The 27,114-nt window shown below is 43.9% G+C and overlaps 1 protein-coding gene across 5 annotated transcripts in view; it reads right to left on the bottom strand.

Moving 5' to 3' along the window:
- The window catches only part of Gkap1 (G kinase anchoring protein 1), a 41,610-nt gene extending 16,482 nt beyond the window's left edge, over window positions 1–25,128 (bottom strand). The window contains exons 1-7 of one of the 5 annotated variants that reach the window (XM_028863219.2): window positions 24,860–25,128; window positions 23,863–24,038; window positions 15,749–16,007; window positions 14,945–15,088; window positions 9,877–9,954; window positions 5,875–5,998; window positions 1,746–1,768 (exon numbers count right to left, since the gene is read on the bottom strand). In XM_028863219.2, coding sequence (XP_028719052.1) covers window positions 1,746–1,768; window positions 5,875–5,998; window positions 9,877–9,954; window positions 14,945–15,088; window positions 15,749–15,964 — 585 coding nt within the window. In that variant the 5' untranslated portion in view covers window positions 15,965–16,007; window positions 23,863–24,038; window positions 24,860–25,128. Of the gene's footprint in view, window positions 1–1,745; window positions 1,769–5,874; window positions 5,999–9,876; window positions 9,955–14,944; window positions 15,089–15,748; window positions 16,008–23,862; window positions 24,039–24,259; window positions 24,365–24,859 lie in introns of those variants that run through there. The other 4 variants (XM_028863223.2, XM_028863233.2, XM_028863240.2 and 1 more) reach the window with 4 other exon arrangements.
- Between the last annotated feature and the right edge of the window lie 1,986 nt (window positions 25,129–27,114).

Raw genomic sequence — 27,114 nt, 5'->3', positions numbered from 1 at the left:
ACACAAATACCAACATTAATGTACATGGTTCCCAGGTGGTCACATATGTAAGCTTCTCTAGAGCAGGTATATCTGTGATGGCCTGCACAATCTTATCTTGTATATGTTTGAGTGCTTCTGTACATGTGTGCAGAGGTCAGAACTGGACACGAGGCACCCTTCTTTGTCACTTCCCACCTATTCCTTAAGGCAGGATCTCTCTCTGATCCTGGCGCTTATATCAACTCACAGGCTGTAGTTATGCCAGCAGGCCCTAGTAATCCTCCTGCTTCTGCCCCTCTCGGAGCTGGGGTTACAGGATAAGTGCGATCCTCAGTCTCTGGCATCTGAGCTCAGGCCTTCACAACTACACCATCTCTCCAGTCCAACATTTTCTGATTTCTAAGGGTTCCACATAACCTCGTATGTCCATCTTTATAATTAAAGATCTCCTCTCTCTCTCTCTCTCTCTCTCTCTCTCTCTCTCTCTCTCTCTCTCTCTCTCTCTCCTCTCTCTCCCTCTCTCCCTCTCTCCCTCTCTCCCTCTCCCTCTCTCCCTCTCTGGCTTTTCAAGACAGGGTTTCTCTGTGTAGCTTTGGCGCCTGTCCTGGATCTCACTCTGTAGACCAGGCTGGCTTTAAACTCACAGAGATCCACCTGCCTCTGCCTCCCGAGTGCTGGGATTAAAGGCTTGCGCCACCGCCGCCCGGCTAAACATCTCTTAATGCACTGCAATACACAATCTTCACAACGGTCCATCTAAACATGCTGCCCCACTAGTCAAGTGTTCGTAATGTATTCCAAGAAGCAGCCACTAGTGGTGTTCCTCAAGTGAACTACCACAGACGACACTAGCTGGCTCTTCCCTTCCACCAATGGTCTCAAGGATCAGGTTCAGGTTGTAAGCTTGACAGCAAGCACATTCATGTGTTGAGCCATCTTGCCAGCCTTTTGGTTGTTTTGTCTTTTTTTTTCCCCTGGATTTTTCTGTTGTTTTGGCTTTTAGTCACAGGATCATGCTATATATAGCTCAGGCTTGCCTTGAGCCAAAAATCTCCTGCCTTTGCCTTCCAAGTGTGAGATTTGTAAATATGTGTCACCACACCTAGAAGGGGAAGCATTTTCAAAGGTTTTTTTGTGTGCCACATTTAGGGTGGCATGTGTACCAGAACACATGCAGAAAAGATCAGTTCTCCTCCACCATGTGGGTCCACAAAGGTGGACAGCATGTAAGGAACAACATCTGCACTTGTTTCCTGGCCTCCACACACAACCATGCACACACATGCATGAACACACACCTGTGCAGACACATGTCTTCCCAAGTACAATAGAGTGAATGCACTATAAACACAAAAATTAGCACAGGGCAGTGGTGGCACACGCTTTTAATCCCAGCACTTGGGAGGCGGAGGCAGGTGGATCTCTGTGAGTTCAAGGCCAGCCTGGGCTATGGAAGAAGTTCCAGAAGAGTCAGAGCTACACAGAGAAATCCTGTCTCAAATAATAATAATAATACAAAAATTAAAATACAGATTTGGAGACTAAATCACTTCTTTGAGTTTTAAGCCTTATAAACAGACACAGATTAGGACAGTGATGCCAAATGGAACTGTAGTTTATGTCCTCATAATACCAGAACATAATGAGTTTAGTCAAGACAAACCTTTAAGTGGCCGTGTCTCTAGAAAAAGACTTACTGTTAGTCATTATAGCACTATTCTTCAGTGTTTTCTAGACTACAGGACAATCATAGTAAAACTTACCTCTGCCTTCTTACTAATATGATCTGTAAATGAAAAAAGAAAAAAGTTTTACTGGAAAGAATTAACAAATACAAATATTTTAACATGTAAAAAACAAAATATCCAAAAGAATATTAAAACTGTAAAGAGTTGCAAACAGAATGTTCTAAGACTCACATCTGATCTACTTTCAGGCTTAGGATGTTAAAAATCTAGCACAGACTGGCTAGTTGGTTCAGCTCAGGGACTGTATCTTATATCCTAGTAGATGCCACCACATGGAGGGATGTTATTAGATTTTAAGCATGTGAGTTTTATATATAACTCAGTTACCTGGCTTCATTTATTTTTCAGGGAAAAGAAATTTGAAGAGATACATCTATGTCCAAAATCAAATCACAGAGGACTATTAACTGAAACTGTTCAGATTACTGTCTTTGTTGAATGAAATAAAAAATATGATAGCAATTTATGTCCTTGAAAGCTATTGGCTATATTATTTTTAAGATATAGTGATTTAATTGCACTGTAATAAAACCCTTAACATATTTATATACATATTTATAAATGTGTATTTATAGAATTTAATGATGGAACAATAACAAATTATAGATGAAACAAACCATGGACAACAGTCAAACTAAATAAAGTACAAACAGAACTAACCACTGCATTTAAGTCAGGGTTATCAGGATGTCTAGTTACTTAACAATGTTCTTGTATACAAACAATTATCCCCTCTCAAAGAAGAACCTGATAAAATTCTTTTTTTTTTTCCCTAAGACAGGGTTTCTCTGTGTAGACAGGGTTTCTTTGTGTAGCCCTGGGTGTTCTGGAACTCACTTGTAGACCAAGTTGGCCTTGAACTCTGCCTCTGCCTGCCTCTGCCTCCCGAGTGCTGGGATTAAAAGGCATGTGCCACTACAGTCCCAGACTAGCTTTTTTATGATCAACAATTTGAAAGTTGGCCTCATTTTCTACATCATTTGTTCATCAGAACAGTATAAAATATGGTCAATATCAAAGTGCTAATTCACATCAAATTACCAAATGATTGTTCTTCTGGTATGTCCTACCTGGTAATATGATGCCATAATCCAAGGAAAAATCACAACTGTGATAATCACACCTTTTAAAAAGCATGTAGCTTACCTTACTCTCAATGCAGCTAATAAGTTTGCTTACAATTTGAAAAATCGAACACACAGAAAATAAATTAGAGTTTTAAAAAAGTATTTTGGATATGCATTTTGTCTCATGAACTTCCAATTCATCATGCAGTTGAGGATGAAACGGAACTTCTTGCCTTCCTGCCTCCGTCTCGTCAATGCTAGCATCACAGGCACATGCTACGGAGCTCAGTGTATGTGGTGCTAGGGATCAGATTCAGAGCTTCTGGCATGGTAGACAAGGCCACTACCAAGTGAGCTGCATCCTCAGCCCCTATTAAGTATGTTTCTGCCTACATTTTAATGAAATTCTTTTTTTTTTTTTAAATTTGGGCTAGAGAGATGGCCCAGTGATTAAGAGCACTGGTTGCTCTTGCAGAGGACCTGGATTGGATCCCCAGCATCCACATAGTGGCTCATAGCCACCTGTGACTCCTGTTCTAGGGGATCTGATGCCCTTTTCTGACCTCCACAGGGACCAGGCACACATGTGGAGAACAGACATATATTCAGGCAAAACAATTTTACAATAGAAATAAAGACATAAATTTTTAAAAATTTACAAAATTAAAAATTTATTATCTTATTCTATGTGCATGGGTGTTTTGCTGGCATGTGTCTGTGTACCATGTCTGAGTGGTGCTCAAGGAGGCCAGAAGAGGGCACTGTTTCCCCAGAACTATTTGACACAGTTGTGGGTGCTGCCTTAATTGCTGAGCTTCTCCATAGACCCAACATTTACTATATAAAAAATTCTTCTTGGCAAACTTGGCTATTTTACTTTACTGTGTATGATTCATCCCTAAACCAAGCAACTTACTCAGACTACAGAAAAACTTTCTTCCTTTTTATGATTTGTGTGTGTGTGTGTGTGTGTGTGTGTGTGTGTGTGTGTGTGAGAGAGAGAGAGAGAGGAGAGAGAGAGAGAGAGAGAGAGAGAGAGAACACTACAGCAATAATCTTTTGTTTTGTTTGAAAGGTCTTGTAATGCAGCCCAAACTGGCCTGGAACTTATGCTCTTCCTGCCTCGCACATTCTGGGATTACAGGAATGTACTACCACAGTCAGAAATATCGTACTTAATTCCTCAAAAAGTAGAAATGTCAAATTTTACTTTTAGTTGGTTTTAGAAAAGGGACAAATTCAGAAATACAAGGTCAACTTTTACTAAGTTTTACAGTCTTACTGACTTGTCTAATGTTTAAGCCCTCACACAGTTATTTCTAAACACATTTCTGCCTTAAATTTCTGTCACTGTAAAATTCATGTTGAAATGTAACTGTCAATGGAAAATTTTTAAGCAGTGGGAATTTGATTTTAGCCTCTGCCCTCTTGAGAAACAAACTGACACCCGCCATGAACAGTTCACAAACTAACGTCTGCCATGAACAGTTGAGGCTCTGGAAACACTGCTCTTTGTGTTCTAAGAAACTTTCACCAAAAGTATGGAAAGACGGTAGGTGTCTGTGAGACCAGGAGTTTGGGTGCAAAATGGCTATGATAAAAAAAAAAAGTGCCAAGAGAGAAATAAAAGAGCAATAGAAAATTAGAAGGGAGGCCACATTTGACTTTTTCCAAAAGAAAGCCTGCGGGACATCCAAGCACACTAAGCAGGGCACACTAAGATGGCCCCTGTCGGGAAGCACAGTGAAGGACACATGGCCCAGTGAGAGCCTCAGAAGAAATGTGTGCACTGCCAGAACCCCAAAGGAGGCCGAGCTCAATAGCCCCGGGAGAAACGACACCACAGGAGACCTGGAGCACGTGCTACAACAGTAGAGACAGTGCACAACTCCCCTTCCTGTGCTAGTGCTCAGAGAGCAGGCGATGTGCCCAACAGCCAGGGACGGTGGGAGTGGAATCCAGCCCCCTTACTCCAGCACACAGGGTGCAGCCCCACAGCAGGGCTTCTACAGAGGAAGCAGAGGGAGGAGGTCAGCAAACATCGACACGCCCACCTTTTCAGGAGCTGTGGACACCACCACAGGCTGATAGCTTCTTGGTATTACAGAACAAGGATGACCAGGTTCCTGAATTGCCAAAAATACCTCAGAGCCCCACTTTAAAAACCAACCACTGAAGAAAATCCAAACAAAGAGATAAGGACTTTAAGATGTATACAAGAAAATGATTGAATCAATTCAAGAATTAGACAAGAAAGTTACCAAGTGGATGAAACAATCAGTAATTTGGAGGAAAAATTCCCTAGAGGGCAGAGGGAGACTCCTACAGTTCTGGAAGGCCCACGAGGCCTGTGTCTGAGGCACCCAAGCGGCACAGATGCCTCAGAGAGCAGCTGCAGGCTGGACAGTGATATTCAGGGTGCATGTGGTGTTCACAGCTGCCACCCAGGCTGAGATGGCTTTGGTGGTGCACCTATGTCCTCCAGGTAACCTCTCCCCTCTCCCCTGCGCTTCTGTAGGAAAGCCCTATGAGTTCATTGGTTGGGCAGGCCAGACTTGCAGGCAGCTGTCTTTGGTCCGTATTGGTGCCCCTCCTGGGTGAACACACACTTGTCCTCATCTCTCAGGAAGTCACACAGCACCTTCTCTCTGGCCCTTTTGCCTTCTACCGTTTGAGCAGCAGGCATTCCTCTGACAGATCCCAGCACCCCGAGAACTGTGAGCCAGTGCATTTCTGTTTGTTGGGAATTAACTACTACAGCAGTACAAAATTAACAGGCTTACATTTTTATACTTTACATGGTAAACAAAACAAACCAAAATCAGAAAAGTACTCCTAACTATAAGAAAGACTCAGTTGGTAGACTCTTGGCCAGCACAACCAAGCTTCCAGGTCTGACCCCCAGCACCACATAAACTAGACATGGTAATTAATGCACGGCCTGGGACCTTGATGCAGAGGCAGGCGGACCCTCGGCTACACAGTGAGTGTGGAGTCAGCCTGGGGAACGAGAGTCCAGATCTGAGAGACAACACACTGAAGCGGGTCTGGTATGGCCGGGGTTGCACATACTTTACCTTCACACTGAAAATCTTTTAGTGACACTGTGAGAGGTTTGTCTTTCCCCTGCTGGTTCTTTCTTTTATCTTTTTTATTTATAACTTTTGACTGAGTTGAAGCATTTTCAGCATTTTCATAATCCTAGAAAGAATCACCAACAGTAAGTAAGTTTGGTTCATAAAGCACAACATCAACTCCTCAACATGCTTCTTAATGTTTTACTTTTAAAGATTAAAGGCAAATAAAAAACTGAAAACTTAGGTCAGCCAAGTTGTATGAAAATTCCTATTTAGTTATTGTTCATCTTCTCAACTGAAAACATTGAAGTAAAAATATCATAGATTGGTTTATAAGCCTCCCCCGCTGCCAACTTCTTATTCTTTCCTTCAGGACTAAATTTAAGAGAATAATCTACAATTTCCAATCTCATACCCTGAAATGGGGATTGTGTTGTTCTCTGACACTAACATTAAGATCAACTTTCTCTTAATTTACAAATCTAAAAGACATTTTTTAATCAACTCATGTTTTTAAAAATATTTTTATTTTACATGTATGGGTGTTTTGCCTAAATTTATGTCTGGTGCCCAAGGAGGTCAGAGAGGGCACTGGATCCCTTAGAACTGGTGGTTGTGAGCTCTTACATGGGTGCTGGGAATGGAACCCTGGTCCTCTGAAAGAGCAGCCAGTTCTCTTAACCACTGAGCCAGCCCCTAACTCCATACATTTTTTAAAAATGTTTTTTTCCATATATTTGTAATGCCTCGGGTCTCCACTGCTGCCTTCTTCCCCCAACCCTCCTCCTAAGAACACAGCTGTTGTCCTAACCTATTCTTACATGCTCTTCAATATCCAAGTTTCCACTTTTACACTAATAATCTCCCTATGCACAGACAGCAGCTGCCGTGCTCGGCTGCACCCTCTGCCACACCGTGTGTATTCCCAGTCAGCAACCCTGGCCTCCACTTGACGCTCTGCTGCGTGCTCGGCTATGCCACCCTCTACACGGCCATCGGCTGTAAGCGACATCTTAGATGCAAATGAGCCATTCAGTTGGTTACCAGGTCTTGCTGAGTCCATCTCCTAAGGATCTCTTTGCCCTTTGTATTTCTGTCATTCCCTTTCTCTTCTCTGGCTTGGACACTGACGGTCTCTAATTTCACCTTCTATAATATTGATCACATGTCTTTCTAAAATAAAACCTGAAATCAATCTGGAAGTTAAAATAGCAGTATCTTAGGAGAAGGCAAGCCCACCTGTTGTGTTCTGACACCCTGTCTTCCTTCCACACTGAAGCTTTCCTAGGTCACTCAATTAGTCTCCTATACAGCACATTCTCTCACATGTGATCTGTTGTGTATTTTCGTACATCTTCCCTGAGAGTGCCTACCTCTCTCTGGTCTGCTTTGCAAAAACAGCTAATACATTAAGTAAGACTTTAAAAAAATCTTTTTTGAAAAATCCCATCCTCATCAAAGGCTGAGAAGCTGTGGATGCTTGACCCTTCATTGTGCTAAGAACAGGTAACTCTCTGCACTAACAGGATGATCATTTGCATGCCTCTTGCACTGAGCTCAAGGGCTGAAACTGTCTTTATCTCTACATCCTAGGCAGCACATTCTGGCTATTTAATAAGCATCCAGTGTGTAAGTAATGGAAGAGGACAGAAGACAGCATCCCTATTTTCTTTCTTTTCTGGTTTTGAGACAGCAGTTCTTTTGTAGCCCAATCTGGCTTAGGACACACGGTGCAGCCCCAGCTGGCCCGATGCTGTGGCAATCCTCCTGTCTTTGCCTTATCAGTGCTGGGATTATAGATGTGAGCCAATGCATGGCCCAAACTCATCATTTGTTATACAAACTCACAGGTAAGAATAATCATGGCAGGGGTGGGGTGGGGAGTAGAGATGATCAGTTGGTGTTTGCTGGGCAAGCCTGAGGACTGGGGTTCAGTCCCTAGTCTCACGGAAATAAAGACACCTGGTGCAGTAGTGAGTCCTGTGACCCCAGTGCTGGGCATGGGGCCGAGAGGAGGACCCCGGGGCCTGCTGGCCAGCCCATCTAGCTGGGTCTGTGAGCTCCAGCTTCAGTGGAGACCCTGTCCAGAGACTGAAGAATACACCCAACGCGGATTTCTGGCTTCCCCACATCTTGTGTATGGGCACCAACATACACACATGTGCCCGCATGCATGCAGGCACGTGAACACAAACACGAACACACACACACACACACACACACACACACTATTATGGTTATTTGGTTGAAAAACTGACAAACTGACTTATAAACTATGAACACACTAACACAACTACATAAAACTAAAAAGTAGCACTTCCATTCTCTTCGAGTCATTATTGTCTCACAAAAATCAATGCTTTGGGGTACTAGGCCTATGAATTTAGCAAGAAAACTGGCTGGGATCATGACATTTTATCAACACCATTTGCTCCACTCCTGAACAGCGAATCATTTCAGCTTCAGAACAAGATACATCCGACAACTAATCATTACTGTATGGTAATATTCTGTAAGTTAAAATCCTATGAATTAATTCAGAAGTAAAGAAGGACCTTGCCAGGCATAATCTCTAAGTCCATTTAAATGGCTAAATCACAGTCAAGCATGTTGTATTCACTTTTATACTAGCTTCATTTTTATCTAAGTGGACACCTAACCATTTTGGTTATAATCATTCTTTTGTTTTCTCTTTTAAAAAATATATATTTTTGAGTTAGCTTCCCCCACAGATGAGTCCATTTATTAATTGTCCAGCGTAAAGTGGTCAGCCATAAAAATAAATAAGTAAAAATATTTATTTTTATGTGTATGGGTAGTTTGGCTGCAAGTATGTTTACCACTATGTGTGTATGTAGTGCCTCTGAAGAGCAGAAGAGGGTGTCAGATCCCCTGGGCCTGAAGCTGCAGGTAATCTGCCTTGTGGGTGCTAAGAATTGAAACCTGAGTCCTCTGGAAGAGCAGCTGGTGCTCTTAAGCACTGAGCCATCTCTCCAGCCCTGATTTTGGTCACAATCATTTTCAATTATTTAGCATACAAGGAATAAGGACATGGAAAATAAAGCACACAGGATACATAGACTACCAGACTGGCAAGTTTCATTTATGTATTTATTTTTTGGCGAAATCATCTGCTGTGGGTCTTAATTCCTCTCTTCCTTTCCTGGGATAGAGGTACCAGTGGACAGTAGCATGGCCAAAAGGGCTTTAATCATGAGAGGGGGGCATTTGGATCAACCATCAAGTTATACCATGAATTAATCTAGTGAAGAACAACAGAATCCTAATAAGTGTTAAGAATACATTGCATAAATCAAATCCCAAGTAAATACAGGAACTGGAAACCAACATTACTTTTCCCTTAGTATCCTTCTAATCAGAGCTGCACAATATATTCCAACCTCTAGCCTAAGGCCAGTGCTCATGACACATGCTGAGCGTAAGAACACAGTCTGGGAGGTGAGCTCTGTCCTGCACGGCCATGCCTCTCTGGCAGGGAGCCTCTGAATGGATTCCTGTACACTGCAGCACTCAGATTTCCTTAGATTTTTAAGTCTCCTTTTGAGGAGGGAGCAGCATTGATGACTGGACAATATGTGGTAAGCCCACACTTGGCCTTTGAGCATCACTCAAAGCTCCCTAAATGTACTTAGATTCAATGCTCATTTGAAATGAAAATAAATCATCTGACATTAATTTTATTTCTTTTGTTTGCTTCATCTTGGTTGGAGAAACTTCACATTCCAAGTCATTAGAGGTATAGCTCACTTGTTTCTGTCCCTCAGAATCTGAGGAGGGAATCCTATCATGGATTTTTAAGGCAAACTTTATTTTTTTTGTAGTTCCAGGGAATGAATCCAGGGCCTAACACTAAGTTACATCCAAGCCCTAAAGAAGAAATTTTATATAAATTCAGGAAGGATTGACCTGAGCTTTGACCACATAAAAAATTTTAATTTTAAATTTAATTTTAAATGGTTACATTGGTAAATATATAAGTACCTGTTTGTGCTCTTCATATTCTAATTTGCTCAGCAACAACGCCTTCTCAAGATCAGCTTCAAACATTTCAGATGTCAGCTAAGACAAAAGGGTCAGAGTGAGCACAGTGTTATCCCACACTCTCAGAGTAACGATGGTTAAACACAGTGTTATCCCACACTCTCAGAGTAACGATGGTTAAACACAGTGTTATCCCACACTCTCAGAGTAACGATGGTTAAACACAGTGTTATCCCACTCTCAGAGTAACGATGGTTAAACACAGTGTTATCCCACACTCTCAGAGTAACGATGGTTAAACACAGTGTTATCCCACACTCTCAGAGTAACGATGGTTAAACACAGTGTTATCCCACACTCTCAGAGTAACGATGGTTAAACACAGTGTTATCCCACACTCTCAGAGTAACGATGGTTAAACACAGTGTTATCCCACTCTCAGAGTAACGATGGTTAAACACAGTGTTATCCCACACTCTCAGAGTAACGATGGTTAAACACAGTGTTATCCCACACTCTCAGAGTAACGATGGTTAAACACAGTGTTATCCCACACTCTCAGAGTAACGATGGTTAAACACAGTGTTATCCCACACTCTCAGAGTAACGATGGTTAAACACAGTGTTATCCCACTCTCAGAGTAACGATGGTTAAACACAGTGTTATCCCACACTCTCAGAGTAACGATGGTTAAACACAGTGTTATCCCACACTCTCAGAGTAACGATGGTTAAACACAGTGTTATCCCACTCTCAGAGTAACGATGGTTAAACACAGTGTTATCCCACACTCTCAGAGTAACGATGGTTAAACACAGTGTTATCCCACTCTCAGAGTAACGATGGTTAAACACAGTGTTATCCCACACTCTCAGAGTAACGATGGTTAAACACAGTGTTATCCCACACTCTCAGAGTAACGATGGTTAAACACAGTGTTATCCCACACTCTCAGAGTAACGATGGTTAAACACAGTGTTATCCCACACTCTCAGAGTAACGATGGTTAAACACAGTGTTATCCCACACTCTCAGAGTAACGATGGTTAAACACAGTGTTATCCCACACTCTCAGAGTAACGATGGTTAAACACAGTGTTATCCCACACTCTCAGAGTAACGATGGTTAAACACAGTGTTATCCCACACTCTCAGAGTAACGATGGTTAAACACAGTGTTATCCCACACTCTCAGAGTAACGATGATTAAACACAGTGTTATCCCACACTCTCAAAATAACGATGATTATGATAAGACATACAGGAAAAGAAAAAGAATGTACTTTAAATAAAAAGTTATCTGGTTTCCAAAGTTTAACCATGCTCTCCTAGGAACCCTGTGTGTATAAAAGCATAACTCCTATCTTTGAAATGTCTATTTCCTCTTTCATTGTTGAGTACATATCTGTGTCTACATATGCTATAGCTGTCTCCTATTTCTTCTCTCCAGAACCCCTTACTCCATACTTTAAATGAACTATTCTGATACCCCTTGATTCAACAGGACAGCTGAGCATGTCCACCATTCTACCACATGAGCACCCACGCTGAACCACCAGCAACAGGTCAGGGAGATGAGCCAGGGCTTCTCTGCTCTTTTAGGCATTATCTTAAGAAAGGTTTAACCACCTGACATCACCCCTAGAATGTGGTATCTGTTAGCTCTGGCCTCTGAGTGTCCCAGAACTTCTTAGTTTCCATCTTTGCTATGGCCTAAGTTTTCAGGTTTTAATCACTCCTCAATAAATTTTTGCCCAAGTTATTAAAAATTATTTGTTACTTAATGTTTAAAAATATATAGACTAAAATAGAAACCAATGTTAAGAGGGTATAAGGGTATCTTGAAAACTAGAAAACTTAATATTGAACACTACAGATTCAACTTTCTAACTGAAGTCACCCCTTTGAAAGTGTCTCATCTAATCCTATGCTGAGACAAAACCAGCAAAACAAGTCAGCTTTGCATAGAAAAGCATGATCTAATAGAAAAATACAGCGAGAGTTAAAATGATAAATGCAAGAATCTAAGTAAGCCCACAGTAAGCTACAATAATCTAAAAAGAGTGAGGATTAACTCAATTCAAATTAACTGTTAGCAGAAAACAGCACTTTACAATTTAATTATAGGAGCCCAGAAAGGCGGCTCAGTGGTTACAAGCACTGGCTACTCTTGCAGAGGACCCATTCCCAGCTCCTACATAGCTGCTCACGACCATCTATAACTCCAGTTCCAGGGGATCCAACACCTGTTTCTGGTTTCTGCAAGCACTAGTACACATGTGGTACACATATATACATGCAAGCAAAACTCCCATACACAAACAAAAACCCTAAATCATTATATTGATAATGAAAAATAATAAAGTAAAAATAGGATTTATGTGTTAGCCACATTAAAAAGAAAGTATAAACTAATTTCTACATCTAAGCTGAATAGTTTGTTCATGAATTAAAAATATGATGATCTTAACAAAAAAGGTAGCAAATCTTAGTTTATTCTGAACAAAGCTCGTTAACTGTCATTAAAATCTTATTTTTAACATTTAATTATGGAAAGAAAATTTGTGGTTATTTCTAATGTATCATATATTTGGGCTGATATCCCAATGAGTCAGACAGAAAAACAGGTTAGGAAGCTGGAAGTCTTGCAAGATACTGTGATTTTCCACATTAACTCACAGAATGTAAGTGTTAAGGTAGAGCATTCCAATAAAACAAACAAACAAACAAAAAAAAAGAATTAAATTAATTTTTTTTAGATGGTTTCACTATGTTGCTGTGGAATAGTCCTTTACACTGTATAAGGATGTGTCACTGTGATTGGTTTAACAAAAGGCTAAATGGCCAACAGCTAGGCAGAAGGTGGAGCAGGGACTTCTGGACAGAGAGAGCTCTGGGAAGAAGAAAGGGGGGTCACTAGCCAGATGAGAGGAAGCAGGATGGGCAGTAGAGAATAGAGGTAACTGAGTCACACAGAAGAACAGATTTAAAAATATGAGTTGATTTACGTTATAAGAGCTAGTGGGACAACATAAGCTAAAGGCTGAGCCTTCATAATTAATAATAAATCTCTGTCGTTTTTTTGTGAGCTGGTGGCCCAAAGAAAAGCCAGACTACACTGCCTATCCTTAGCTGTCCCGGAACTCACTACACAGACCAGATTTGTCTTGACATAGAAATGAAAAAGTGAAAAACAAACAAAACAACAACAAAGAAAACAAAGCCACGGCTCTCCCTGGGATCTGAGTCTCACCGTAATAGCTCAAGATCTGCCTGCCTTTATTGTGGTGCTGGCAACTGGTCTAAGCGTGATAAGAAGCAATGACACAGTATAAAGCATCAAACAAAACCCTGACCTATCCCTTAAACTTACTTTTTTATTAACATAAACTAGTATACAGATAAGCATGAATGAATGAAATTCAAAATTCTAAGGAATAGAAAAGAACCTTAGTTGGGATATACTGACAATTTTCTGGAAATTAATTTTATGTTGATATTTAAAGGACAGAAATAATTTTGATAGGTAGAAAAAGGGAAAATGGTAATTGTGGAACCATAGCAATTCTTACATATAATGCTTACATCAGCTTACAAAGTACAGCTGTCTTATGGAATACTAAAGACCATCCTGACACAGAATGCATAACTTGACTGCTGTTTGCTTCTGGGCAGAAGTTCTAACAAAGATCTAGGTCTTCCCACATGCTCCAGCAACACACCCAGTACGAACTCCTCCAATATCCTCAGCCACAGAGGAAAGGTTTACATAGAACACCTGATCACTGTGCTGGCAAACATGGACCAGAAAGGGACCCAGAGACTGTTCTTGTTAGCATACTGCACGCATTTCTGAGTGACTCTCAGTCATTGTCCTACATCACGGTCCAGTCACCTTTTGGCAATTGAGAGAAATTCCCTCTGGTGAAGACAATGTCAATTCTATGACTGCCCAACAGCACCTCACTATCTGGAAATGTCAATGCCATTAATGCAGGGCTCCTGATTAATAGCTGGTGCTCATAAGCAGAGTCTTGGACAATGCAAGATCCTAAAGAAAATACACTGAACACACACAGCTTGTGAGAGGAGCATACTGAAGCATTGGCGGCCTGTGTTAGCTCGTCTTGCTTCTCAGACAGGATCTTGCCCAAACAGGCTGGTCTGGAACTCAAGAGCTTCCTGACTCAGTTTCCCAAGTGGTTAGATGCTTGGATCACATATAAGTACCACCACACCCAGCTTTCTCTACTTCCTTTAAAACTGGTAACATAAGAATGATAGGAAAATCCACTAAATGGACCAAACATCTGTTTAAAAATATGCCTATTTTCCTATGGACCAAGTTATAGTTTAATAAGTATGCAAATAAACAACGTTCATTTCCTATGCATGCAGAGCTCGTGCGTGTGCGTGTGTGTGCACCCCCACCCCCACTCTCTCTCTTTCCTCCCTCGTGTGTGCTCTCATAATAAGCGTTCAGAGACACAGAATAAAACACCATATAAACAAGTCAGCAGAACAAACCTGCCTTCAACAATTTTGCACTGAAGTTAGAAAGGAACTCTCACCTCAAAGTCCTTATGTTTAATCAAAACTGTTACTAGACATTTTAACAGGAGATCTGTAGCCCTGCAAATCTGGTTTTAAAAAATCTGAACAAGTGCTTTTTAACCACTGAGATACCTCTCCAGTCCTCGAAAATCTGAAATAAATTAATTATATTTCTCTATGTTCCTAACACTCTTCTCATATGTAAACAGTAGATGAATTAAAAAAACAAAACAAAACACACACAAAAAACAGGGCTAGGGTTGTAGCTCAAGGGTAGAGCACTGCCTTGCATGCCCAAGGCCCTGGGTCTGATCCCCAGAACCCACAAACACACAAAGAAGACACTCAACTGCTTCGCACTGACAGATCTAACACGGTGTACACACTGGCCACCAGCTCTCAAAGCTGCACACAGGAAGCGTCCAACCCTAGCTGTTCTCTAGAAGGCAGTGACAGGGACTCAGGTGACCTCAGCGAACAGCTGGGGCACTCCCTCTGCCGACCCGGCTGTACCTGCTCGTCTCTCTGTCTCCACTCTTGCCAGTTCTCTTCCCGAGACTCCTTCTGTGCTGGGTTTGGCAATGGAAGCTCATGTTGAACACTGCAAATGGCATGGGAGGATTTCTGGGGAATTTTCTTAAAAGCAAGATTCCTGAGCTATAAAATAAGCACAACATATATTAAATTCAGTTAATTTTAATTTTAAAATATTTTTAGTCTAAGTACTCATATTAACTTTTAAAACTTAGATAAAAGTTATTTATGGATTTTATTTATCTTTACTTATAAATTTCTTAATTTGTTTACTACATAAAGTCTCACTATGCTCTATGCTGTCAGGCTGGCTCAAGGAACCCCATCAGCTCAGTCTCCTGACAAGCTGGGGCTCAGGCATGGGCTGCCTCCTTTTAAGACTTCTGTTTTAACTTAAGATCTTGAACACCCAAGCTGCTCTGGTCAGGAGAAGATGCCTGTATGTTCACCAAGCAGCTCTGCTCCAGAGATGGGGCACAATGGCTGCCGCAGTGTGGCTCACACCAGTGCTCACAGCGTGGCTCACACCAGTGCTCACAGCGTGGCTCACACCAGTGCTCACAGCGTGGCTCACACCAGTGCTCACAGCGTGGCTCACACCAGTGCTCACAGCGTGGCTCACACTAGTGCTCACAGCGTGGCTTACACCAGTGCTCACAGCGTGGCTTACATCAGTGCTCACAGCGTGGCTCACACCAGTGCTCACAGCGTGGCTTACATCAGTGCTCACAGCGTGGCTTACACCAGTAGCTTAGGGAAACAGACAAAGAACTCTAACAGTACCTCATTTGCTTCACTCTGCTGCTGTTCCTTCTTTTTTCTTCGTTTCTCTCTCTTTTTTTCATTTGTGGTTGATTTGTTTCCCAAAGTTTGAGACTTCCCATTATTCCGGCCTTTGCCTTTTCCAGGCTCAGAATCAGAACCACTGCCACTATCAACTTGTAACAGGGCAAATCGAGAGGCAGTAGTGAGAACAGAGCTAAGGACTGCTGAAGCCATGGTTCAGAACTGTTTTTTAAAACTCTTATGTCAACAGTAACTCCTGTGGGCAGGGAGAAAAGGAAGCAGATGAGAAAACACACTGAAGAAAAATTATTCTAATGTCTAGAACAGCCAGACATATAAAATTATATTTCTCCTAACATCAGATTTTGTAGTATTTGGATTTGTACCCACAATTTCATTGGCATTAACATATTTTTTAACTTAAGTAAAAAAAAAATTAAGAAAACATGGGTTTTATTTATCTCACAGCTATCAATACAAGACTACAATCATACATAATGCTTATTCCCACATCTGGTTTTAGCATCCTTGGCTTTCTTTTCTTTGAATGCTTGTGTGGTGTGGTGTGTATACACTCATGGGGAAAATCCTAAATCACGATGGTCTGCTGTGGAAGAGGAGGAACAGCACTTTTCATTATACACAAAGGCCCTTACTGCAGTTACATGGTTTTCCCCAACTTCCAAGAAAACAAAAAAACAGAAAAGAACATTCTTATATTCAAAATGCTGAACTTTGATTATAAAGACTGAGGTCTTACAACTAATTTTAAAAAAATAAAGAGCTTATATTCCCTCACCCATGGAATTCATGCCTAGTACTGTCAACTTTGGCCAAGCCTATGCTGAAGCGGTCGCAGGCCTAGGGTGCTTACTACTACAGTAGATTTGCTGAAAAGGCATGCCAAACCACCTTGACCAGTGCTGCTCTTAGCCTCGGCCAGGGAGTCTTTTGTTTAGAATGGAGTGCAGTTAAAACAACTGGGGCCAGGAAAGGGCATTGTATCCCTGAACCACTGTACAGACGGGTCCTCCGCAAGGGCAGTGAGTGCTCCCGCCCACTGGACCACTGTACAGATGGGGTCCTCTGCAAGGGCAGTGAGTGCTCCCACCCACTGGACCACTGTACAGATGGGGTCCTCTGCAAGAGCAGTGAGTGCTCCCGCCCACTGGACCACTGTACAGACGGGTCCTCCGCAAGGGCAGTGAGTGCTCCCGCCCACTGGACCACTGTACAGATGGGGTCCTCTGCAAGAGCAGTGAGTGCTCCCGCCCACTGGACCACTGTACAGATGGGGTCCTCTGCAAGGGCAGTGAGTGCTCCCGCCCACTGAACCACTGTCCAGATGGGTCCTCTGCAAGGGCAGTAAGTGCTCCCGCCCACTGGACCATTGTACAGATGGGTCCTCTGCAAGGGCAGTGAGTGTTCCCGCCCACTGGACCACTGTACAGATGGGGTCCTCTGCAAGAGCAGTGAGTGCTCCCACCCACTGGACCACTGTACAGATGGGGTCCTCTGCAAGAGCAGTGAGTGCTCCCGCCCACTGGACCACTGTACAGATGGGGTCCTCTGCAAGGGCAGTGAGTGCTCCCGCCCACTGGACCACTGTACAGATGGGGTCCTCTGCAAGGGCAGTGAGTGCTCCCGCCCCCTGAACCACTGTTCCTCTGCAAGGGCAGTAAATGCTCCCACCCACTGGACCACTTCAGCCCGAAATACCAGCTTCAAACGACAATGTGCTTGTTCTCTTTCCCCTTCATCTAAATTCTTGGAAGCGTATGCTATACTAGGGCATGGGGTTGGCTCTATTAGCCAGACTGATAGAATCTGAAGCCACAGTGAATTAAACCCTTAATAACCTGTGGTAGGCATGTGGCTTGAACCAAAGAGTTGTGCCACTTTAGGCTCCTGGGATTTTCAAACTGTTACTGCAGTATAACCTAGCTTTATCATGGCATATTTAAAGACATTTCCAGAAGAGGGCACCAGATCTCATTATAGATGGATGTGAGCCACCATGTGGTTGCTGGAAAGTGAACTCAAGACCTGTAGAAGGGCAGCCAGTACTCTTTACCTCTGAGCCATCTTTCCATCCCCTATGAGCAGATTCTAAGCAATGGCCTTAAACCTCTACACTGACATTTTCTCTCCTTTGCTAGCTAATAACATGCCCTTTTAATAGCACAGAAATCTATCTACAAGGCCTTGTTTAGACAATGCAAACATATTCTGCCAATCAGAGCTTTGTCATCAGTTTAAAACACCTGAAGTTAGAAAGTCTGATTAAATTTGAATTACTGAACTTATACTAATTCAGTATGTAGTGCCTGTCCCTGCTAACTTATTGTTTTCTTCCTCCTGATAACATTATTTCTAAAATGTGAATATATTTCTTCCATTAGCTCTATATGAACACTCACAGGTCTCTTTCCAGTTTGAGATTAAAGACACCTTTTTCCTGTGTGTTAGAGATGCAGGTGTCAAAGGGCAGGGCAGGGGTATTAACCAGGAGCTCAGCCTGGGAGCCAGGGAGCCTAGTCAGGCCCCGTGTGCTACTTAGGGTGAGCCCCCAGGCAGCCTGCTATCGTCTTCCTCCGTCAGATGGGAATGACAGCTGTCTGGTTTCAGTAGGTCAGTATGTGTCAACTGTACAGTGGCAGCATACATCAGACGTCAGCATTTCCTCGTATTACATGTTAAAATGCTCGTAAATATCTATTCTAAAACAATTCTTGAAGAGGAGTTAGGATCTGGAACAACTAAAATGTGACTAAACACAATGACTCCACTACAAAGTATGTTCTGAAATTCAAACCAACATTTGCCCTACCTAGAAGCTAAGGCTTTAACCTTTGAAATGAAAGAAACAAGTTTTCAGGCATGAAGTAGAAATCAGGCAGTCAGCAAAGCTCCATCAAAGGCCTAACGAGTCCACTAGTGCAGGACAGAAGATAGGCCTGGGTTACCTGAGACCACACTACAGTGGGGACTATGGGGTTTTTTTTGTTGTTGTTGTTTTTTTTGTTTTGTTTTGTTTTTGTTTTTGTTTTTTCAAGACAGGTTTCTCTGTGTAGCCCTGGCTGCCCTGGATCTCACTCTGTAGACCAGGCTGGCCTTGAACTCAGAGAGATCCACCTGCCTCTGCCTCCCCAGTACTGGGGTTAACGGCGTGCATCACCTCGTCCAGTGGGACTATGTCTTAAACACTGGACACACAGAGTGTTTCCTGAATGAGTGAGAATAACAAAAGGCAAAGCACAAAGGGACTAGAGTACGTTTTTCACCTGAGAAAGGCCAACAAGGACTGTTCATAAGACAAAGCACGCTCACTAAGAAGGCTGCACCACTGCAACAGCGTGGAGGGTGGCACAGCATTAAAGGAGAGTGCAAAGGTGGAAATGCTCGTGAGCAACTCCTCGTTTGCTCAGGTTCAAGGGCGCAAAAGGACAGGACAGTGGCAGTCACCTGAACAATAATATAATAAATTATTATAATATGCTAAATATTTAATACAGTAAATACAGTAAAGACAAAAAATTGTTCTACTTAGTCTTCAAAGCTAAAATTTCATGGTTTATATGGTTCCTGTTCTTTTTTAAGACCAGGATTCTCTAGGTAACCTAGGCAAGCTGAGACGTTACTCTGAGGCCCATGTGGCCTCCAGGTGCTGGGATGATAGGTGTGTACCACAACACTGACTGAACCTAAGACAAACAGCTGGCATGTCTTCTATCTCAGCAGCCATGAGGGGATCTACAAGCCATGGCAAAGGCAGAGTAACCAGTACTTCTAAAGTGACAGATGTAAATTTTAAATGAAAAAAAGAGAATATAATTTAATGTAAAAACCATACTCAATCCATTGGCAGTTGCTGACAGCTCTTCGCCAGTAGGATCTTCAATTTTCTGAGCTCTTAACTCTACAAGTATAACTTTTTCTGTTTCCATTTCCATAGTTTCTTCAGATACTTGCTAAATTCTTAAATATACCTGTCCTAACACTCTGGGTATTCTCATTCTCACACTTTCTCTCAAGATACTCCTAAAGTCAGCCGGGTGGCAGTGGCCTTTAATCCCAGCACTCGGGAGGCAGAGCCAGGCGGATCTTAGTGAGTTCGAGGCCAGTCTGGTCTACAGAGTGAGATCCAGGACAGGTACCAAAGCTACACAGAGAAACCCTGTCTCGAAAAATAAAAACCAAAAACAAAGAAAAAAGATACTCCTAAACTCAATACAACTGCTTGCAGAATTCCACTCTGAGCCTGCCTTCTTGGATATGATCTCAAAAGACACAACACTATCTCCTTCTTCCAAGAACCTACCAAAGTGCATAACTTTCCTGCAGTTTTTAATCTTAAAATGCAATAAAATTTTCCTTGAGCTTACAATATATAAAAAGAAAAATCAAAATGCTTGAAATTACATTATGTTTTCCAATGACTCCTATGAAAAACAAAACATCTTGAAAAGGGAAAATTACTATCTCTCCCCAAATTGAAAAAGCAGAGTGGAACCAATACAGTAGGGCTTTTCCTACCATGAATCAAAATGAAGAATTGAGAGTTAGAATTGGCAGTCAGACTGCAGTCTTTCGTGTTACTGACGCCTAAGGATAGCAGAAGGAAAGTATGCTCCTAGAGTCCATTAGCTTCACTAATCAACTTCTAAGACTTCCCAGAAATAGTCATTTCATACAATCACCATCTCCTTTGCAGCCCTACAGCTCACACAGACATCCTAGGTCCCTACAGCTCACACAGACACATCTCAGGTTCCCTACAGCTCACAGACATCCCAGGTTCCTACAGCTCACACAGACATCCCAGGTCCCTACAGCTCATACAGACATCCCAGGTTCCCTACAACTGACACAGACATCCCAGGTTACTACAGCTCACACAGACACATCCCAGGTTCCCTACAGCTCACACAGACACATCCCAGGTCCCTACAGCTCACACAGACATCCCAGGTCCCTAAGGCACATACAGACACATCCCAGGTCCCTACAGCTCACACAGACACATCTCAGGTTCCCTACAGCTCACACAGACACATCCCAGGTCCCTACAGCTTACACAGACATCCCAGGTCCCTACAGCTCACACAGACACATCCCAGGTCCCTACAGCTCACACAGACATCCCAGGTTCCCTACAACTCACACAGACATCCCAGGTCCCTACAGCTCACACAGACATCCCAGGTCCCTACAGCTCACACAGACATCCCAGGTTCCCTACAGCGCATACAGACACATCCCAGGTCCCTACAGCACATACAGACACATCCCAGGTCCCTACAGCGCACACAGACACATCTCAGGTTCCCTACAGCGCATACAGACACATCCCAGGTCCCTACAGCGCACACAGACACATCTCAGGTTCCCTACAACTCACACAGACATCCCAGGTCCCTACAGCTCACAGACATCTCAGGTCTTAAAGCTCTTCCCGCAGGATGTGGCTGGGGTTAGTGCTCCTTTAGTCTTGTGTTCTCAGTTTCAGCATCTCACCTCCAGTCACATCTGAGAGTAACACAGCATCACTTCCTCTCTTCCCATCCTCTTTCAAGCATACTTAGTTCTTTAAATCCAGATTCTTAGATACTTACCTATACATACTTACACAATTAGTTAATAATTAATTATATAATTAAATGGAGGAATAATGCACTAAGGTAGTCTATAAATATGGTGTTTACTATATAGACATCTATATAGCACTAAAATACTGCAAAGTCAAGTTTTAAATCAAGAAATCTAAATATAGTTTTGTATTTTTCCCTCTCTACCCTGTGAGTCTTCCATTAAGAGTAACTTTGGTGCTGGAGGGCAGCTTAGTAAAGGACAACTGCTTTGCTCTCCAGTACTGCTAAACATAAAAAGTAAACGTGTCCTCTATAAAATAAATTGTAAAGCTAGTGTAAGGGGTTGATGAAAGACAAAACAAGTTCACAATGTAACTTTAAAAGCAAATGTTAAAGGGAAAAGTTAAAAAAAAAACCAAAAAACAGGTTTACAATAAAAACCATGCAGGTAATTTATCATCTGCAAATCCATCTCACGAGTCCACTGCTTTACCCGAGGCTCCAGTGTGCTCCCTACTCTACAATCCCGAGGTCTAGAATGTCTCCTCCACCTAAAACATCTCCATTCCTCAAATTTAGCCCTCTAAAGTCAACTCTGATCTGCCCTCAAGTTAAGCATTCACTCTAATATTCCTATTTACTCCTCTTATTCAATGGATTCCTTAAAATAGCTGTTATTGTATCTAGCTCCCTGCTGTCCTGATTTAAAAATGCTGAACATAGATCTCTTCCCCGAGTTCCCAGGGAACATAAAGAACTTGGCACACACATTAACAGATAAATTTATCAGTCATTTGTAATGGTGCATATCTGCAGTCTCAGCACTAGAAGAGCTAAGGCAGGAAGGTCCTATGTTCAAGGCTAGCCTGGGCTACACATTAGGAAATTGTCTCAGCAAAAAGAAAGAAGAAATAACATTAAATATATCAATAATGATATCAAGCTTACTGGTTGGGGCCTAATTATATTTTCCAGGTACAGAGTGCTACACACATCTAGGTGTGCACTGAAATGTGTGCTTCTGAACTAGGAAAATGAGGGTACAAAGTACAAGCAAATGAACAATCAGTTCAAAACTACTTCATTAAAAGCACCATCCCAACTAATTATTCCTACAACTAATTTTTTTCTAGGAATCTTGTTTTTATGGGGAGCTTTTGGTTTTGAAAGGGTGAGGGTGCAAGATACACTGTTTATAGTAAAGAAAAGGCTAAGCTGCAATCAGCAAGATTTATAAATGATCTAGGTTCTTGGCCTCTATGAAGGGCCACAGCCATTATGACCTCCTTCCTCTATGACCTCACTAGAGTCAGGAAAGAACTTGTCCAGGGAACTCAATTACACTCAAAAACAATCAATTTTACTCCTTTTTAAATGAACAGTAGTTACCATCTATCAATACCATCAACCAGTTAGCTAGATCCAAAAAGAAAATTCACAATGTATACACCATCAATGAATGTGGCCATATGCTTTGAGACAAGATCTCACTGTGTGGCCCAGACTGGAACTCTCAATCCTCCTATCCCAGCCTCCTGAGTCCTAGAAATACAGATGTACACCACCACATCCATCTAGAGAGGCCTTGGTAAAATCTAATAGATTAAAAACAACAAACTGATGAATTAGACCACGAAAGGCCCTGGGTTTGATGCCAAGCCCAATTACAAATGAGCATAAAATGAATCTCATTATGTATCACTAAATTTTGTGCCTGTCATTTTGACTTCTTAAAACTTAAGGTTCACAGGCATCAAGGGCCAAGTGCATTCTGAAATTCTGCTTTCAACATACTTATTGCAAATAGCATAAACTTAAAGGTCTACCCCAAATCCCACCTCCCCCACATACACTGGCAAAGTACAGCCTGCCTTCTCTGATTTGCAGCTCTCAATTTCTGGGATTGAAAACTCAAGAAAAAAAAGAAAGAAAGAGAGAAAGAGAGAGAGAGGAGAGAGAGAAAGGAAGGAAGAAAGAAAAAGAAATCCAAACAATGTACTAAGGGATTCTGTCATGAAGGAAGTGTAAGGATTTTCACAGCATCCCTCTGATCCACGTTCATGTTTGCTAGAAGCCCCTGGGTTAGTGCAAGTAAGTTTATTTTGATCTTTAATAGATAAGCTCATTAAGCTTTAACTACTTGCCAATTTTAGTGGTATAAACTAGTGTAGGGAAACCCTAGATTTCTAGAAAGGTTTTTCAATATAGTTTTACGATTTTTTTCGACAGTTTCTCAAATATTTTTGGAGCTACAGGCTTAACTTCATTCTGGTTACAGGTGCGAGCACGTTCTTATAAACAACGTGTTCTCGGCGTTAGGAAAGCCATCTTTCGCTAGAACTCTCCACCGATATCAGCTGAGAAACATGGCAATGGGAGGGGGCGGGGCAGACAATGGAATAAACTTTCGTCCCAACTGCTCAGGATTTAGGAACACCTTAGCGCAGGCGACCCCGCCACAAGGCGTAGCTGTTAAAAGCCTCGGCAGCAAAGGCACGCCTGAGAAGCCCGCGCGTCTACCTCTGGTGCCGGGAGGAGGCCGGTGTGGCCGTCCCCTCGCTCTCCCTCCTTCGGGACCCAAAGCCAAATCTCACGCACGAGCGGTTCCGGGTGCTCCAAAACTTGTTCGCGAAGTACCCGGAGAAAGAGCGCGGGGTGGGCGAGCCCCAGCTGCAGCCGAGACGCGGCGTCCAAGCCTGCGAGCAACACGGGAGTCAGGTGGGCGCTCTAGAAATTTCCGGGCGGGCGGGCGGGCGGCCGCACCTGTCACGCCCGCGGCCCGCCGAGGCCTGCGGCCCGCACTCTCCCGCAGCCTCCGCGGCCCTCTCGCCCTTCCCGCCGCCCGGCCCGGTCCCCGCCTCAGGCCGCACTCGGCCGCGTCGCCCTAGCCGCGAGCTGCGGGGCTCCGCGGACTCACCGGGCCTGGCCGCGGCGCGGCCGCTCTCCTCTCCCCGCCGCTCCCGCGCAGCCCCGGGCGTTGGGCGCGGGCGCAGGGCGTCCGCAGTAACGGGCCCGCGGCCGGGCGGCGGGCGCGCGGAGGCGGCGCGGCGCAGAGCGGAGCGGCAGGCCTGGCGCCCGCAGCGGCGCGCGGGACTCCTTTCCTGGGGGTCGCGGCGCGGCGGACGCGGACGCTGGCGCCGAGGCGAGGTCCGCGGGTGACGGACCGCGGAGGACCAGAACCACCTGCTGGAGGAGCCGCGCTACGGGGGCCGCGCAGGGTCCAAACGGCTCGCGTAGGCTGCGGCTCCGCGGTCCTCGGGGTCGCGGAGCCGGGAAGGTGGGAGGCCTTCCGGGACAGAGGCTTAGGCCGCCGCCCGCGCCGCGCGGCGGGATCACTGGGCTCTCCCGAGGCCCGGGGGCGGAGGAGGACCTCCAGGCGGGGAAGGAGGGCGGTGCCGCCGGCGAGATGCAAACAGCCGGGCGGCCGCCGATTCCCTAGGGAAAAGAGAGCTGCTGGGCTCTGCCGCCCCGGACACCTATCGGTCTCGGTTTAGTTTTGCAAAGTTAAGTGGCTTACCCAATCCCGGCAGCCAGCGGCAGAGCGGAACGGCGCTGCACTGCCCTGACGCTGTCCCACACAAGTCACTTCCACGGGTAGGATGCTGCGGGGACACCGGGAGGCGTTGAAGTTATCCTCGCCCTCACGGAGAAAGGAGCGAAGCAGAGCTGAAACTGTGGAAAACGCCGGACCACCGTAGGGGCCTGGTGGGAAAATACAGAGCACTGCACAGGAGGACGGCGTGCATCCGTGGGGCAGCGTGAGGGAGGAGGCTTCTGGAACTGGCCTGGGAAGAGGTGGAGTTTTGCAGGGAGACCTTGGGGCCTCAGATGGAGGCCTTTGGACGCAGCGTTCCAGTGACTGAAGACGCCAGAGGCTGGGGCATGGTGACGAGTGGCAGAGAGAACTGGAAATGGGGCACAACTTCCAAATGGAAGGATTTGTATTTAAGGCAGTGTTTCGTTTTCTAGGTTTAGAAGTTGGGAGGAAGAAAAGGCTTTTGCTTTCTAAGTACTGTCTGAAGGAAAGCAGACGTTAGAGATGGAAAACTGACAGCCCCATGTAGAGCAGGTAATGAGGAGCTATGACAGCTAGTGAGGTGTGGTGACACACACCTGTGATCCCAACACTGGGAGTCCGAGGTCGGTGGTTACACAGACAGATTGATCTGGGCGTTAGGGACCATCGGAGGGGGTAAGACTGAGATGGGGGAGGGGCAGAAAGAATTTTAAATGATGTGCAGTACACTTTACAGGATTTGACAGCTTGATCGGTTAGGGAGAGAGAAACAGGGGCGTGAGACTGGATGGTCGTAAGAGGGACAATACTTAGAAGAGAAAGGAGACAGTTACTCTAAAAAATTACTTTAAAAAATGTATTTATTCTACATCCAGGCCGAAGTTTCCCCTTGCTCCTCTCCTCCCAGTCCCTTCCCCCACCCCATGTTCCCACCCATTGTTTTTGGTTTTTTACTCTTTTGGGGGCCCCGCCACAAAGCTCCCAAATAAATCACATACAAAGGCTTATTCTTAATTATGAATGACTGGCCTTAGCTTGGCTTGTTTCTTGCCAGCTTTCCTTAACTTTAAATGATCCCGTCTACCTTTTGCCTCTGGGCTTTTCCCGTTCTCTTACTTCTGTAAATTCTACTCTTGCTCCATGGCTTTCTATGTAGCTGGGTGGCTGGGCCCTGGAGTCCTCCTTCTCCTTCTCTGGCTACTTCCTTCTCCTCCTCCCAGATTTCTCCTTTTATTTATTCTCTCTACCTGCCAGCCCTGCCTGATTCTCTTTCCTGCCTCATTATTGGCCATTCAGCTCTTTATTGGACCATTAGGCGTTTTAGACAGGCAAAGTAACACAGCTTCACAGAATTAAACAAATGCAACATAAACAAAAGTAACTCACCTTAAAATAATATTCTACAACACACCCCCTAATCCACTCCTCTTCTGTTTTTTTGTTTAGGAAAGGGCAGATCTCCCATGGATATCAACAAAACATGGCATATCAAGTTGCCTTAAGACTAAGCACCTCCCCATGTGTTAAGGCTGGACAGGGCGACCCAGTGTTCAGAGTAGGTCTCAAAAGCCAGTGGAAGAGTCAGAGATGGCCCCTGCAGGTGCTGCTTTTTTTTTTTTTTTTCAAATGTTCATTGGTGTTTTGCCTGCATGTATGTCTGTGTGAGGGTGCCAGATCCCCTGGAACTGGAGTTACAGCCTGGTGTGAGCTGCCATGTGGGTGCTGGGCGTTGAACCCCTGGAAGAGCAGACAGTACTCTCAACTACTGAGCCATCTCTCCAGCCCCCAGACAGCTACTTTTCAGGAAAAGATGATCAGTTTAGACTACTTCATGTGGAAGGGCTGAAGGCAGCCAAACAGACGTGGTCACTAAGAAGTTAGAAAAGTTCGAAACAGGTGGAAGGAACTGAACGGGAACGTGTGGGCTGAGGGCAGAGTGCAGTGCATTCTGTCCCCAGAGTGAGTGTCAAATCTCCCATGGTAGCATGATCTTGTCCCAGTGATTAGCAGATGGGGACAGGGGGATCCCTGGGTCTTGCTAGCCAACCTATCTAAAAAAAACAAAAATCAAAAAACAAAAACAAAAAACCCAAGGTGGATAGCACTTGAGGAATGATAATCAAAGTTGTCTCTCTAGCCTCCACATATACATGCACACACAATCCACCTGCATGTATATGAGCACTCCCACAAATACACACATGCACACACAATCCACTTGCATGTATATGAGCACCCCCACATCTACACACATG

This window comes from Peromyscus leucopus, chromosome 5 (genome assembly GCF_004664715.2).
Source record: "Peromyscus leucopus breed LL Stock chromosome 5, UCI_PerLeu_2.1, whole genome shotgun sequence".
NCBI classification, from domain to species: domain Eukaryota; kingdom Metazoa; phylum Chordata; class Mammalia; order Rodentia; family Cricetidae; genus Peromyscus; species Peromyscus leucopus.
Note: the sequence above shows the minus strand (reverse complement) of the source record. Positions and strands in the feature narration are given on the sequence as shown.